At 41.5% G+C, this 15,808-nt stretch overlaps 2 protein-coding genes across 5 annotated transcripts in view; both read left to right on the top strand.

Annotated features, from left to right (window-relative positions):
- The first annotated feature begins 235 nt into the window (after nt 1-235).
- On the top strand, nt 236-2,058 carry gpx2 (glutathione peroxidase 2). The gene is made up of 2 exons (XM_034222379.1): nt 236-741; nt 1,304-2,058. Exons 1-2 carry the CDS (start codon nt 520-522, stop codon nt 1,655-1,657), a joined length of 576 nt encoding a protein of 191 aa, XP_034078270.1. The 5' UTR covers nt 236-519; the 3' UTR covers nt 1,658-2,058.
- A 1,495-nt stretch (nt 2,059-3,553) lies between these two features.
- Nucleotides 3,554-15,808, top strand: part of LOC117550123 (signal-induced proliferation-associated 1-like protein 1) — a 44,110-nt gene continuing 31,855 nt past the window's right edge. For 3 of the 4 annotated variants that reach the window (XM_034222447.1, XM_034222451.1, XM_034222450.1), the window contains exon 1: nt 3,554-3,689. The gene's annotated coding sequence lies outside the window, so the exon portion shown is untranslated. Of the gene's footprint in view, nt 3,804-15,808 lie in introns of all 4 variants that reach the window. The other variant, XM_034222449.1, reaches the window with a different exon arrangement.

The raw sequence follows: 15,808 nt of genomic DNA on the forward strand, positions 1-15,808 counted from the left end.
ATTTTGGATTGAGAGGGAAGTTAGGTCATTGGAGAGAAGTTCATACATTTTTCATCAACTGCTGTAAAAAACATTTTTGATGATTGAGAAAATGTATACAAGTCAGAGATACCTTGAAGCCTAATACATGATAAAATACATGTTTTTTCCTCATTTTTGTCAATAACCAACTAAGGATAATAATAACATTTAAAAAAAAGCCTATGATTAACAGCACATTTGGGTTCATAACTTTCTAAAATGGAAACATGTTTCAAAGCTTATCCAAAATACAATAACGCACATTATTTAAAATCATGCAAAAATCTTCTTCATGGACTGATATTTACAATCACTGACATCTATCTATGTAAAACGTGTCAGGGTATTGTATTTTAGCTGTAGATCAGTTTCCTGCAGAGCCATTTGACACCCATGAAAGGCAGCTTTCTGTACCAGCTGAGTCAGGTGACCAAGCAGTTTGGATACAGTCACACGTTGAGGTCCCATCTGCCTCAGTGAGGAAGCACAGCAGTCGAGATGACGTTCATCGCCAAGACTTTCTACGACCTGAAGGCCACCACGGTGGAGGGGGACTCGGTGGACTTCAACGTCTTCCGGGGCCGGGTGGTCCTGATAGAGAATGTGGCCTCGCTCTGAGGCACCACTACCCGGGACTACAGCGAGCTCAGCCAGCTTCAGAGCAAGTACCCCCATCGGCTGGTGGTCCTGGGTTTCCCCTGCAACCAGTTTGGATATCAGGTCAGTTGAGCAGCATGTTTTGGTTGACCCTACAATATTTGGTCTTTGTATACTGTTTGGCCATAAAGCTCATTAAAAAAAAAGACTTTATATGCAGATGATGTTTCATTATTCATGTGGAACCTGTCATAGGCCTATCAGTACACTTGTAAAAAACTAACAAACAATAAAAACACCCTATATCAGTGCCTCTTCTGGGTTTATATTCTTTTTTTTAGATGGCTTTAAACATGAATTTCACAAAATGTAAAAAGTCATTTTTATATTTTTTGTAATTAATTAAAACTGAATCTTTAAATGTTTAAAGTTTAAAAAAATCACATTCTTTACCCAATTTGAATGATTCCAATTATATTCACCATTAAAGTAATTACAACATTATTGCATAGTGTGAAAACTGTAGCTCATATTTTAGTTTTGAGACATCTGTCTATCTATTCTTATTGTTTGCTATTGTATAATCCAGTTGATTCCTGTTATCATCCACATTTAGATGCAAACTACGACCAACATGTCCTCACAGTAATATGACAATACCTAAATGAACACTTGTGTTTTGCAGGAGAACTGCAGCAATGGTGAGATCATGAATTCCCTGCAGCATGTGCGTCCGGGCGGCGGCTTTCAGCCCAACTTTACCATCTTTGAGAAGTGTGATGTCAATGGGACCAACACACATCCGGTTTTTGCCTATCTTAAAGACAAGCTCCCCTATCCCGATGACGACCCCATCTCTCTCATGAAGGACCCCAAATTCCTGGTTTGGAGTCCCATCAGCAGGACAGACGTCTCTTGGAACTTTGAGAAATTCCTCATCGGGCCAGAGGGAGAGCCCTTCAAAAGATACAGCAAAACATTCCCCACCATTGACATAGAGCCTGACATCCACAGACTGCTAAGATTAACCAAGACCTAAGAATAGCCCCCACCTCTTAATGACTTCTCATCCATCACATTCAAAGCTGATATGCTGAGCTCCACACTGTTAAGCCTTATTAAATGATGGTGATGTTCTGAAAATCCATGGGAATATTACCTGAGGCCTTGTAAGTGCTTAAGAGTAGTGGACGAATCAATTCTACATATGTATGTATAATGAAGGTTTTAGTACATGTGGGTGAGAAAGGAATGATATAGCCAGGTATTTTATTAGGCATGTCCTATTGTGTCTTGTCCTAGCATAACCAGCAGATGGTGCTACTGGTTTGATCTGACAAATAGATAACTTCAGTCATGCTTTTATGAATCAACATTCACTACACACACACATACTCTCACACATTGTTTGCACTGGAATAAAGTCATTACAAACCTATATCCTCTCTCACTGATGTATTTTTTTAATTGGACCATATAACCAGTGAGGCACCTGCTATGAAGGCATGTTTTAGCATTTTTTGTGCTTTGACAAAAATAGATGTTTTCAGCTCTGTGTGGGCATATTAATGAGGCATGGAATACAGTGGGAAGGATGTGGAACTATATGATGCACGGTGTCAAAAGAAATGATAGGCCTGCATAAAGCACCCTCTAGCCTGCTGATTCCTTCTTTATTTGTTGAAATCTTCTTTCTCCACCAATTCACTCGATGATGCAAGCTAGATTTGCTGACACCAGTATTGTACACAGCTGCAGGAATGCTTTACACTCTACAGTGACACTAAAAGACAAGAGTCCTAAATCATGCAACTAGAAGAGCATCAGTCTTGCCACGTTGTAAGCTCTTATCCAGCTTAATTTCCAATGCACAGTGAGCATTGTTTGCAAGGTCTGCAGATTAGCTGTGGATGTTCTGCACATCCGCTCACATCCACATCAGCTGATGATTTCAGAGCTACAGGCTACACAGGCTCGGCTCTGCTCTAATGTGGCAGGTTGCTGCAGGGACAACAGTGAAACCTGACAATGTTTGCAGATAGCCTGTCTAATGTCTTTGCATATCACATTTAAATATTTGTGTTGTTGTGATACATGGGCACATTTGATTAATATATATCCCACAGGCCTCCTGGTCCTCGGCTGACAGTCAGGTAAGTAATGTTGGCTATTAGAGGCAGCAAATATTGAAGGAGGAATACCAGGGCCTCTCCTGCTGCACTGCTCCCCTGCACACACAGCTTGCAGAATAATACCACCAAAGATCGTTTATGCCATATCGATGCTTCACTAGTAAAAGTCTTGAAAATTGAGCGTCATTAAACTAATATAGTATATGAACAATATTACCATCATGTCACATGTGTCCAATGTTACACATATTCCAATGTATTCTCTATACCTTTCATTTGGATGCATTGTGTTTTCAAATAACCCGTCATGCAACTGCAGCAACCTCATCTAAGACATAGATAGTTTAATGGCTTTTTAAATTAATGATTGATTATTTACAGCCATAGGTCAAAGTTTGCTGGTTCCCAATTAACAATAGACTTTTTTTTAAAAACCATGACGCCATTAACCTGTTTAAAGTGGTTCCTCCACCGGAGATCCAGTGTGTGTGGTTATATTTCATTATTGTCAGTGGAAAGATCCAAAATGGGGCAAACAAAGCACATACACGTTGCTCAAATTTGACCATACTTAATAACATATATGTTGCAACTGGACCAAGAGAAAACATCTTTTGGAGTACAAACTGGACTAACCTCGCAATAGCTTGCAAAGTTGAACTCAGAGTGAGAGCTCTCCATTAACCTCTTCTTTGTCTGAGCACTACAGGTGAGCACTGTTGCCACGGAAACGTTTGCTTTCCCCACCAAGCCTTCTCGCGAGACTCGGGGGCAGAGAGCGAAGGAGAGAGAGAGAGAGGGTGGAGAGAGGGAGGCTGCCTGAATGATCTCATCCCTCCAGCAGCTGCATAGCGCAGCGAGGCAAACCCGTAACTTTCTATCAAACTTCCAAGTTGCCTTTCGGAGGGCGACACCGGCGAAAACACGTTTCCCGTGAAGGTAAGGAGGAGCGCTGCGCAGTTTGTAAGTCGGACTTAGAGGACCTTATTAGAAACAAAAGGAGGAAAACCCCGCTTCGTGTTGTGTGACATGCAAAAGCTTGAGGCAGAAAAGGTGAGTCGGGAACGTGGTGCTAGCTTTATAGGGTGCTAGTTGTGTTAATGGTACATGGTGCTCTCTTACACTCAACATCTGTCGGCTGTCTGTGGACAAAGCACATCGTTGTGCTGTGTGGAGGTGCAGTGTGGAGCCAGTGCGCAATCAGTGCCAGGGGTTTTCATTAAACTAAAGCATTAAAGGTGGTAGTGGACTCGGGAAGAAACGTCTCTATCACTGGTGCTGTCAACATATGTATCTGCGGTGTCGTTGCATGTCAAGGGCATTGTTCCCACTGCTTTAGGGGAGACGATTTACAGGTGGCATCGTGAACACTACATAGCATGTCTCCTTGTGTAACTGTCACCACCCCTGTTACCCCATTTTTCAGCATGGTGTACCCTGTGTTTTTGCCATATGAGGAGGGGTTTCAGGCAGGTGATTTCCTGCTTCATCTGCCTGGCAATAAGAGCTCTGATTTGTTTACATCATTGCTTGGTACAGTATGTTGTGGAATAGACTAGGCAGATCTGATTGCATAGGTAATCAATATACCGTGTTAATGTTAGATATGTACAACATGGGGTCCACTAGTCATGGTCCCCCATGGCAATTTGATCAGATGATACCAAATCTATTACTGTACCCTGTATGCCAAGGCAGGTTTGCCATCACTTACTGTAAAGAGGCTCAGTCATTGGTACACGTTTATTTATAAAGCTTTGTTGGGTAAACTCCCGTATTATATCTGTTCACTGATAACACAGAGAGTTGCAAGCAGCTATTGTCTGAGATCGCATGATGTAGTATTGTTAGATGTGCCAAGAGCAAGGACTGTCTTAGGAAAGACAGCTTTTATGTGCGCAGCAGCTCCACTTGCTTGGAACAATCTTCAGCAAGAATTGAAACTGAGCAATCTCATTCCTCTGCATGTTTTTAAAGCTAGGCTAAATGAAATGCTCGTTAATACTATGGGCACTTGTAAATGTCTATAACTATGTAAATGTATCCTGTAAATATAATGTATGATGTCCTTTATTGTTTCATGTGGAACCTATATGCTGCAGGTCTCCCTTGAAAAAGAGATCTATGATCTCAATGGGACCAATCTGGTTAAATAAAGGTTTGAAATGAAATCTAACCCCCTTTTTCCTGATTAAGTAATGTATTATGTCATATATACACATCCATGCTTTTTGGTTTCATCATGGTATAGATAGATAATACAGGTCATGGCAACATTACAAATTAGGAAACACTTGGCAATGCAGGGCAACAACACAAACAGAGGTTTGTTTAAACAATCACAATCAGTGAAGTGTGCCAACCTTTCAAAGTTCACATATGCTGTACTGTGTTCAAGACGAGCATACACATATCAGCTGTATGAACCAGTGGCTTCAGTGTCTGCTCCAGTAGCTTGTTGGAGTTGGACAACTTGGCATGAGTCAGGTGAAAAAAGGAAGCTTTGGAGTTTAGCTTTTGGCAAGGATTGAGGATTTTTAGCATTCTTAATAGGCTTAGCTGACCTGCGGTGGGCATGACTGATCATACACTCCACCGCAATTTTTTACCAGGGAGTCTCTAATCTCAGCTTTGTCCCGTCTAAATCGTAGCTATTATTCACACTGGACTGCTTCTTGCTCTCTCTGATGGGATTTCTTGTAGCAAAAATAATCTAATGCAAAAGCAGCAGCTTTATATCACTCTTGGGGAAAGCAGGCATGCTCTGTTTTAATCTTCCACAATGGGCCTACAAGTCTGGGTTTTATACTGCTGACAAAAATACCATTCAAGGTTAAGATAAGACATGACTGTGTGGGCTTTAATAAAAGTGATTTAGAGAGACTACTTTGCTGCAAGAGGCCAATATAAGTAACAGCCAGTTGACAAGATAAGTCAGTTTTTGTGCTTGCTCTCATCAAAATGCATCTACATGATAACTCAAAACGTGATAGTTCCATGAGAGAAAAGCTTTAGCTTCCCATGATTCTTATTCGCTTATATTCCTCCCCCTGGTTTATACTAAAGGACACTGTTTCTATTTTAACTTTGTGCATCATACTTCTCACACAACAATTCCAATTGTTATTATTTCTTGTAGAGTCTTTCTAACGTGCACAGAGGGATGCTTCCTGTTGCTAAGTTCAGCTCATGTTTCTATTGTCTCTTGTGCATTGGCTCGAAGGGAATAGCGCGAGCAAAGATAAAAGACAACAACAAGAGGAGCTTTGTGCTGCTTTATAATTTTCCACACTGGAATGTGTGGGCTGCAATTATGCTAAGTGGCCATCACGAAATGCTTATAATAACGGCTAACATTATATAATGCATTTAATAACAAGATTATTGTTATGATTGATTCTCAAATTCAAAGTTCATTATTCTTTATTGGTTTAAAGAACTTAATGTATGAAGTAGATTTAGACCATAGTCTTTCACAGTGATGTGCTGCTTCTTGGTAACACTTACAAAGTTTTAAGGATGCATTATTTGTCAAAATATTGGATGTAGCCGCACCCGTGTCCTGGTGACACACTAGACAACAAACTAACCAGACCCTCGGATGTGACCCTGGATGATCTGGTGCACCAGCGTGGCCAATGTCGGCTACAAGGCCAATTTCCTAATGCTTGTTTGTTCTCTGACAGACACCAGAGTGAGTAATATCTTCACGAGTTCTGACACAACCTTCAATAATCGCTTGAAATATATATATTCTTAGGAAAAAAAGCAGAAGCGTCGTCAGTTTCAACATGAGTGATGTGTCTGGCCGGTATTACTCAGCCTATAGTCAGAAATCAAATGACTTGATACTAGTAATATGGCCTCCAGCGTTTTTTCCGTGTGAGTGTCTTTTCACTGGCGACTGAGGGGGTTGATGGGTTTGATCGTAATGAGGTGTGACTACGGGTCTGCGTTTCCTGCTTGCTAAACTGTTGGAATGCTCTGTCTTTGTCTGGATCAGACCGTCCACTGTATTCCAGCCAATGGATGAGAGCAGAGGGCTCGGAAGTTACAATAGTGATGATGTAATCCCTTTTCAGCACACTGTCACAGAGTAAATGCGTGCAGACAAAAGAAAATTCCCCCTCTTTTTCACCCCACCTGCCACAAAGTTGGGGGAATTTTTACACCGCCGAAATATGCACGGCAGCTTGGACACTGTAATTATCCATGCCGGGGATTCTGGGGACTCCTGAGGGAGTTCAGTTGTGAAACAGGTGTAAAGTGTTGCTATTAACTCTGACTCGACTTTACCTGATTGATAATTGGGTCTCCATCAAGTGGTCTTTTATTTCCACACTCAGGAACTAAAGCAACCTCTTTGTGACTCGATCCCGTCCCGCTGCTTCCAATTCTCAACCCAAAACAAAAACCCACAGTCATGCAGACATCAGACACTGTGTAATTCCCCTTTTCTGCTCCACTCAAACCTTAAACGTACCCAAAATAGTCAGACATGGCGTAGAGATCAGAAGCTAGAGAAGAAAAAATATAAAGTTTGACAAACAAGAAAAACTTTCCATAAGGACATGTGGAATTCTAATGATGTCGATATGATGCCGCAGGCTATCCCCACTGCCACACGGAGATGACGTGCACGGCGTTGTCTGGACATGTCTGCACTGTTGCTACACTGTCTTTGTGCACACTCTCCCAGGAACATATTACTGAACTCTGCTTGGAGAAGAATCAAAACATCCAGCAGAGTTTCAGGCCCGTGCCCCATGCAGAGTCTATGTGGGCAGCAGCGTTGGAAAATAGTTCCACATTGAAAAACCACAGAAGTTTTGCTGTTGTCCCTCCTGTGGACAGAAATCTGAGAAGCAGGCAGGAATGCGCGAGGGCTTGGTCATGGCTGAGCTCAAAACAGATCTCAATGCATAGACAGGCCTGTTCTCATTCCTGCTTATAACTGTTTTTGTTACTTTGAGGAACCCCTTCAGCGGGCGATGTGTAGTAAAACAAGGAACTCAAAAAATCCCTCCTCATATTGCTCCAAAATTCCACATCCTTTGCTTTGGACTCAGGGAGTCCATTTCCACCCTGCGAGTTCCTGCTTTCTCTTAGTAAAGCCAGGAGGGAATAATGAAACCACTGTGAAGCAAAGGCCTCACTATGACTTTGACTTTTTAAACAAATAGAAGTTTAAAAATGTCACTATTCATACAGCTTGCCCATGCATCTCTGTATTATTACCCAAGCCTTTTAACAAAAAGAAAAGAAGTCCATATTAATGTTGATATGATTAGGCTATACAGTGTATAACGGAACATTGTCTGATGAATTACGCCATAGTCTTTTTTCCCTTGTTGCCCCAGGTGCAAAGGGCAGATAGGGCTGGCTAATAACAAACATGGCTGCTTTCCCAGTCTTTCCTCTCTCGCTGCCTGTTTCCTGTGTGGATCATTGATGTATTCCTGGATACCCTAGTGTCTACAGCTCTGCTACATTAGAAACATATTCAAAACTGAAAGCTGTCCTGTTAATATAAAGGCCGGCATTTATTTGCAATACATGCATGTCGAGGCTCTCGAAGTTGAATATTGGTATAAAAGGGCTTGTGCTTAGTTAGGGGTGTCGCAACGTATATTGACAATAACGGATTTTAATATTATGTTGACATTACACTTTTGAAAACATCATCCAAATAAAATAAATTCCCTTACTTTCTTGTTGTATGCTTGGTTAAAGTCTCTTCCTTCAGATTTGCCATAAGAGAGACTATTTGCACAATAAACAAAGATAAGGATGCATTTTCTATAGATATCATGATGATAAGATAATATTGTTATTGTGAATTATTTTGGCCTAGATAATCGTGTATTGAAAATTTGATATGGTGACACCTCTAGCTGAGCAGGGATTACTGTCATTGTTAGAGAGGAGGTAAGGTGGGGGTGTTGTTGCCTTTTTTTTGTCGACATGGTTCTCATACTTACCTTAAATGCTGACGAGTAAGAAGTCAGCAGTGGGTGTTTGCTGTTATGCCCTGAATGTTGCATTTTTGCCTAATTTTTAAGAGACCTTAAAAACCAGGTGTTACACACATAGAGCTCCAGTCACAACTTGCATGCTTTCCTCCTCTGTGACTTTAGGAGATGCAGAGTCCTGATTATTGCCAGCCAGGGGGGATAAAGGGGGAGGGGGGCGGCGTGGTAATTGTATTCTGCATCAGCCTGTATCCATGAACCAAGACTAAAGCAGAAAATGACTGGGACAACTGTCTGATTAATAGAACAGATGTTAATTTGTGTGCCTTTTGCTGTCATGAATTTTTAAATCAGATGGGGTTTGTTTTCTAAACTAAAGTATTGAAAAGACTGAACCCTTAGCTGCTGTTTCTAATGACATGTGGCTTGTATGGACCTGGCTCAGACGCATGATAAACCACATGACAGATGCAGAGCTGGAGTGTGCCCAGTGAGTGCAGTGCAGTGCAGCCAGCAGTAAAACGCTGCGCAGCTCTGCACTGTGGTTTCCTGGCACACACTGTGATTTAGCAGGGCACCACTGTGATGCAACACTAGCTGACTTATCGCAGTCCAAATGACTCTGTATGAATTGATTAACTCTGCGGCCTGACTGTTTATAATTGGACTGGAAGTGCACTGGGCTATGCACTGGACACGGGCCAAAATCAATGACTGTCGGCGTAGTGGCGTGCGTGTTTAACTTTGCTACGCTGATGTTGTTGTGGATTTTGTGTCCTCGTCAAGCATTTCCAAGTCCAGAACTGAACATTTATAAACTATTTACCATGTCTGACAAAAAAATGGTGATTACTGATCCACACCTCAGTCAGGGAATTAGGCTGCCCTCCAAGCTGTAGGGGACAGCACAGTCAGCCAGGCTTCTCCAGAGACATGGCAGAGAATCTCCCTGAGGCTTTTCTGTCAGGATAATAAGCCCTTCCTTTGTTGCCCCCCCCCCTTCTTTACTGCGCTGGTCCTCATGTCAGCTAACACGAAGCTCTTCCCCTGTCCCCTGCACTGCAGCTCATGTTGTTACTTTGTTAAATTGCATCCCTGGCAAGATCCTATTCCTACGGTTATTAACAAAACTGTAGGATATCTTGTACACGAGGCACACAATTAATGTCTCGTGGCAGCGCAGCAGCTATTCGGCCAATGTGAAGGGATATTAATCACGCTTTCACCTTGACTCTGGCCTTCCACGATGGCTGGCTGTGTTCTCCTTTTGACTGCTTCTCTCCGAGCTAAGGATCTAATTGTTTGTAAGCAGTCATACTCCTACTGTATGTCACTGATCTGTCTGTGGGGAATCCTTGTACAGTTGAAATGCATCCTGTAATGGCTGCCCCTATTAATCTCTAAAATCAAATGAGTTGATGTGCTTTACCCTGACTGCTGCAGAGGTGTACTTGTTGATTGATTGATAGATCATTTTGACTGATGAAAATGAACTCCAAAGGATCTTTAGAGCATCTTATGATGGATTCGATAGCATGCTCTGGGGGCCTTTTTAAAGCCTGTGGTCAATGCTGCCGCTGCTGCAGTGAAGCTCATGTTTCTGGTGTTTGCTCAGCAGGGTCCTGACCCTTCCCAAACTGCCTAATCAAAACATCACAACTGCTCCTCTCTCATAACACCGCCATGCCACAACCTGTCCAGACAACCCTGTCGAAATGAAGAGCAAACCAACATGTCATTCCCAGAGTCTTCCAAAATGTCAGCAACACAAAGAGCTCCTATTGTGGGTTTCATGTTCCTCGTGAGCTATCTTTTTCTTTGTAGCTGACATTGTTTTCATTCTTTTCTCCTGCCAGTGTTTAACAACAAATACAAGTTGCTGTTGCATGAGTGCATAAGCTATAATGTTCTCTTGCAAAACTTGGTTTGCCATTAATTAAAATCTTCTTCCCTTCATTATGGTAAAGTTGGACGAATCAGGATTCTGTCGTAGTCCTTTGTGATTTGTCTTGTTTGCTACTTCCTGTGTAATCGTGCAGAGGATGTGAGAGGACAAGGCAGTGGATAACTTCCAAACATCGCAGGCATCTGTCACATTGACACCTCCGCCGTGAGAATCTGTCAGGCCACTGTCGAAGACCGTGCTGCTCATATACACAGTTGTCCTCTCACCCTGGCCCTGTCCTCGTCATACACATCCTCCTGAATAAAACCTTGCGGTTGCAGTTTAAAATACAGTAGTAAAAATAAAACTACTACCCTTGCAAGAAAGTATAAAAGCTATTTGGAACTGGAGGCTCACCAAGCCAAAGCAAGCAGGAAGTCAGTAGAGAGAAAAGGGTAACTGACAATACAAATGTTGACCAATTATTGCTATAATTTAAACAGTGGAAGAAAAATGCTTTTGTCCACCTTAACGTTTAGCCCACCTTAAATCAGCCTGATTCAGAGTTGTTGCTTACCTCGGGCAAACCCCCCTCATTATGCCAGGCAGATCAACGTCTAAGCTGAACTAAATTGATGCGATGGAGACTTCCAGAAAATCTGACTGCATGTGTCCAAGACAATGCGCGCAACATCATGGGTGCTAACTCTTACAGACGGGTGAACTGGGAACTCTGTTACCTGTTTTGCGTATACACTGCAGCTGGCAATACATGATACATTCAACATGGTTCATTGGGTTATTGTCGCAGCTTTTTAGGCACTTCAAACACAACGCCAATGTAATAATTTGTTAAGAAGGTTCAGAAATCAGTCAGAAGAAATATATCTCGTTTAGCATCCCTAGAAGCGAACAGTAGTATCTTATTAACCCTAAGCTAGGGCTGCTCAATTAATCGTATTTTAATCGTAATTACGATTTTGGCTTGCAACGATTATGAAAACAACATCGAAATAAAACGATGATTTATTTTAATTTTATTTTGTATTGGTTTTTCAGTTGAATTATACTTAAAGTTCCGGGTAATCAACTGTTAAAAACATACTGTTCAAATAGTTTTTTGCAATAAATAGAAGTTTTCAAAGTAAATGGATAATCGTTTTTAATAATCGTGATATCAATTATTGACCCAAATAATCGAGATTATGATTTTTGCCATAATCAAGCAGCCCTACCCTAAGCCCTCACTGGCAGGACTGGAATTCTTACATTGTTATTTGTTTACCCGTAGAATGGGGCAACGTGCCATGATGGATGCTCCCAGCCAGAGGATTTTCAGGAATATTATTGACTGCCTCCTTTTATATCCAATTTTAGTAGCCATGGGCCACAGGAGTAAATGGTTGTATTGGCCAGAGCCCAGCTAGCACTGTCACTGGGCAAGTGACCAATATTCACTGAAGGACACACACATGCAAACAGCAGGCTTATCTGGCATGCAGTGTGTGTCACCACCATTTGATGCTTCACACTGAAACACCTCATCTCCGGCACAAGAATCACAATACCATGATCTAATTGACATTTTGATGACCCACTCTGTTAATCCCTGGTCCAATGTTCCTACTGTTTCACAGCTCTATTACTCTAGTGCTGTCACTGGCGGTGATGTGACAACGATCCAGTGGAGCAGTCAAAAGTAATCTGAACATGCTGGATTCATCTGATGTGTGAGCAGCACATCAGGCTAACTCTTGATTTGTTTTTCCCATGATTGCCTTTGATCAGGGAATGAAGTAATAGCAGGCTTGAGAAGTGTTAGGCGGGCCCCCTGGCTGAGCCCCATATCCCGTCTTCTGGTGGAGAGGCTGAATTATAGACGGCAAGCACACAAACTATTCACTCAGCCCTCCTCCGCGCATCAACACTGTTAATTATACTGCTGCTACTCTCGCAAACCTTCTATTTTAATCCTCAACTGATGGAAACTGCTTCCTTCCAACACACACTCAAGGCGTGTGCCAGCCCCATGCTGAGCTGGGATTATTTGTTTAGTAACACATAGGATCATCGCTTTTCAGATATTAAGTGGGGCATACATACCTTTTGTTGGGTGATTCGAGGGAATGCAGTGCCCCTATAAACACCTCTACCCCAGCCCACAGTGCCCCATTTGACAAAGCACGGTGCTGGGAAATGCTCCAATTTCTTTGGGGTTTAAAACAAGTGATCTGGATGCTCAGTTGTGCACTGCAAAATGCTGTGAAACAACATAATGGCTGCATATTTACAGCAATGTAACAAGTGGAAGTATTCCAATATAATGACAATAAACTCACAGTTGTTAAAATCAAATGCATGACTCTGCCAAGGCAGGGGTTGCCTTACAGCCTCTTATAGTGGCTGTCAGTAGAAAGAGTAGGTGAAGGACACTTTAAAGCTTTATCTCAGACGGAAAAAAATATAAATCACAAGTCTTTCTCACCTGGAGGAACTGGTGTGCTTTGGCAGCGTGCCTTTGTTGGAACAGATGCCAGTATGTTTCCTGTGTTGAGCAGGATTTAGGAAGACGTTTTATTTTACTTTTCTCAAGAATGTTTTTGAAGCGCCTGTGTTGGTTATGATATCTGGAGTATTGTTTCAGTGAACCTAGGCAGTAGGGCTGCTTTATTATGTCAAAAATCATAATCTCGATTATTTGGGTCAATAATTGATATCACGATTATTAAAAACGATTATCCATTTACTTTGAAAACATACATTTATTGGAGAATTTTTTTTGAACAGTATGTTTTGAACAGTTGATTGCCCTGTAAGTAAAATTCAACTGAAAAAAAAAAAAAAGTAATATAATAATAATAATAAATAAATAATAATCGTTTTATTTCGATTACGTTGTTTTCGTAATCGTTGCAAGCCATAATCGTAATTGCGATTAAAATACAATTAATTGAGCAGCCCTACTAGGCAGTCTGTTTTTCATGATGGGTTTACAACATACGGGGACAAAGGATTATTCTGTATACGGTAGAAAAGTTGCAAGCCAATTTCTGATTAATATAACACCGGATATTTAAATAAACAAACACTTGATGACGTCATTTGAGGGAAATATATTCGTTTTTAATCTACAACTCTGTCCTTTCCCCATAGTATGTACCTGGGATGCAGTTGTTCCATTTATTTGTTAATTTACGATTTTTTTCCTAGGAAAAGACAGTAGTTAATTAATAGTAAAATAACATCTTTGGTGAATAATTACTTAAAATATGATTTGAGGGGGCTTTCGAGGTTTTTGCACAGTAGCAGTAGCCCCACATGGCAGTAATTTGGGCTTTGAGGTGTGAGTATTGTCAGAGTGGCAGTTAACAGGGCGAACTTTGGGCTTTATTCATCAGCATCTGGCGCGATGCCAACACACGTGGCCAGGTTAACCACAATCAACTTTATGGTGCTACATCAGTCCTGCCCAACTTAAACACACACAATTCCCATTGGTTGCTGAACAATGAACCTGATAATTATCAACAGGTGTTTGAACCATGTATTCCAGACCAGTAAAAGACCTGTGTGTCTAACGACATTTATCACAAACGCACACACCACTACTACACTACTTAACTCTAGAAGTGTACCAGAGATGATTTAAAATGTAGTTTGTGTTTAAATTTCAGTTTACGACACGGGGGTATGGCAAAGTTTAAACAGAGATAAGATATGGAAGATAAGAGGATAGCTTCTTTTTTTTTTCACCAACTTAGAAAAACATTATGAAGAACAAACATTTATAGTTGAGAGGGTTAACTCACAACCATAAACTGTATGTTAGCTAAAGAGAACATTCTGTAACCCCTCACCACACTTACTGCCCAATGGCAAACACTACTTGCTACATACTACTTCAGTACAATTTGGTGCCCACCCAAGCCAGTAATGTATATTTTATTGTATATTAAGATAGGTCTAGGCAGCCTTATTGCACTCTACACAGATAGATCAGGGTTTCCCACACATAGACTATACTTGGGCGGGCCGCCCAGGTATATTAACGGCCGCCCAAGTATATTTTGCGACCCATTTAGTTTTAGTTTTTTTAAATAAGTTTTTTTTTTTTTATTCGTCCGTGACCACGATGCCATCTGCGATCGATTAACTTGTGGACAATGATCCCTCGCTCTACACCTCATGTACCCAGTCCCGGACTGGCCATCGGGAGGACCAGGGGGGTTCCCGATGGCCTGGCCTGTTAAGTGGCCTGCCTCACACAGGGTGACTCGCTGTCTACATGATGTGGCCTGCCGACATGGCCACTGTCATACAGATCATAAATCAAAGCCCTTGATTGGTCTCTGTGTGTCATTCAAGCTCGGGATAACCTCAGTTCAGGTGAGGTAAAGGACTCTTGAGTGTTTAGATAGTTAACTTAGTCTAAGTTCTCAGTGGGTCTCAAACGGGTTGGTCACGATTTATGTAAACATTTGCTGCTGCCTCAAAGAGGAGAAGAGAGGAGAGGAGGGAGACAGGAGAGGCTGATTCAGGAGCACAGACACACTCACAACTATAAATGAACCAAAAATAAATAAATAAACAAGTTTCAGTGTTTTTTCATATTGGATATGGTATGTTATTGGTTATGGCCATGATTTTATGATTATTAAAATGTATACAGTTCTGTTTCATATAGGTGTTTCCATAGATCTAGTCTCTTTATTTTCCCCTCAAAGTGCACCAGATTGATGCATTTAACTCCAAAATAAAAATCTTACCGGGGGAGCATGCTGGACCCCCTTAGAGGTTTTGAGGTCCACCCCCACAATCACATTGGTAGGTTCCTAAATACATTTACCATTTAAATAAAAAATAGTAACCCATGTATGTTTATTTGTGGGTAGTAGTTTTAAACAGTGGTGTGGTAGGGATTTTTCTACTGGGGGATGCTATTTTAATTAGCTCCAAGCAATGCCACACAAGTGCACACGCGCGCAGTGCACTCACAAAACGGGCAGACAGGTCCACAGAAACTACCGGTATGTATGCTTAATCCTACTTTAGTTACTGTACTGCAAAAAGCAGACGGTGCTGCGCTCAACACACACACACAGACTCAACCATGGACACACTGGCACATAAATTACATAAACAATTTATAGGCCTAAATTGCATAAACTACAGTATTGCAACTAAGCAGACAGCGCTCTCTC

This window comes from Gymnodraco acuticeps, unplaced genomic scaffold (genome assembly GCF_902827175.1).
Source record: "Gymnodraco acuticeps unplaced genomic scaffold, fGymAcu1.1, whole genome shotgun sequence".
Lineage (NCBI taxonomy): Eukaryota > Metazoa > Chordata > Actinopteri > Perciformes > Bathydraconidae > Gymnodraco > Gymnodraco acuticeps.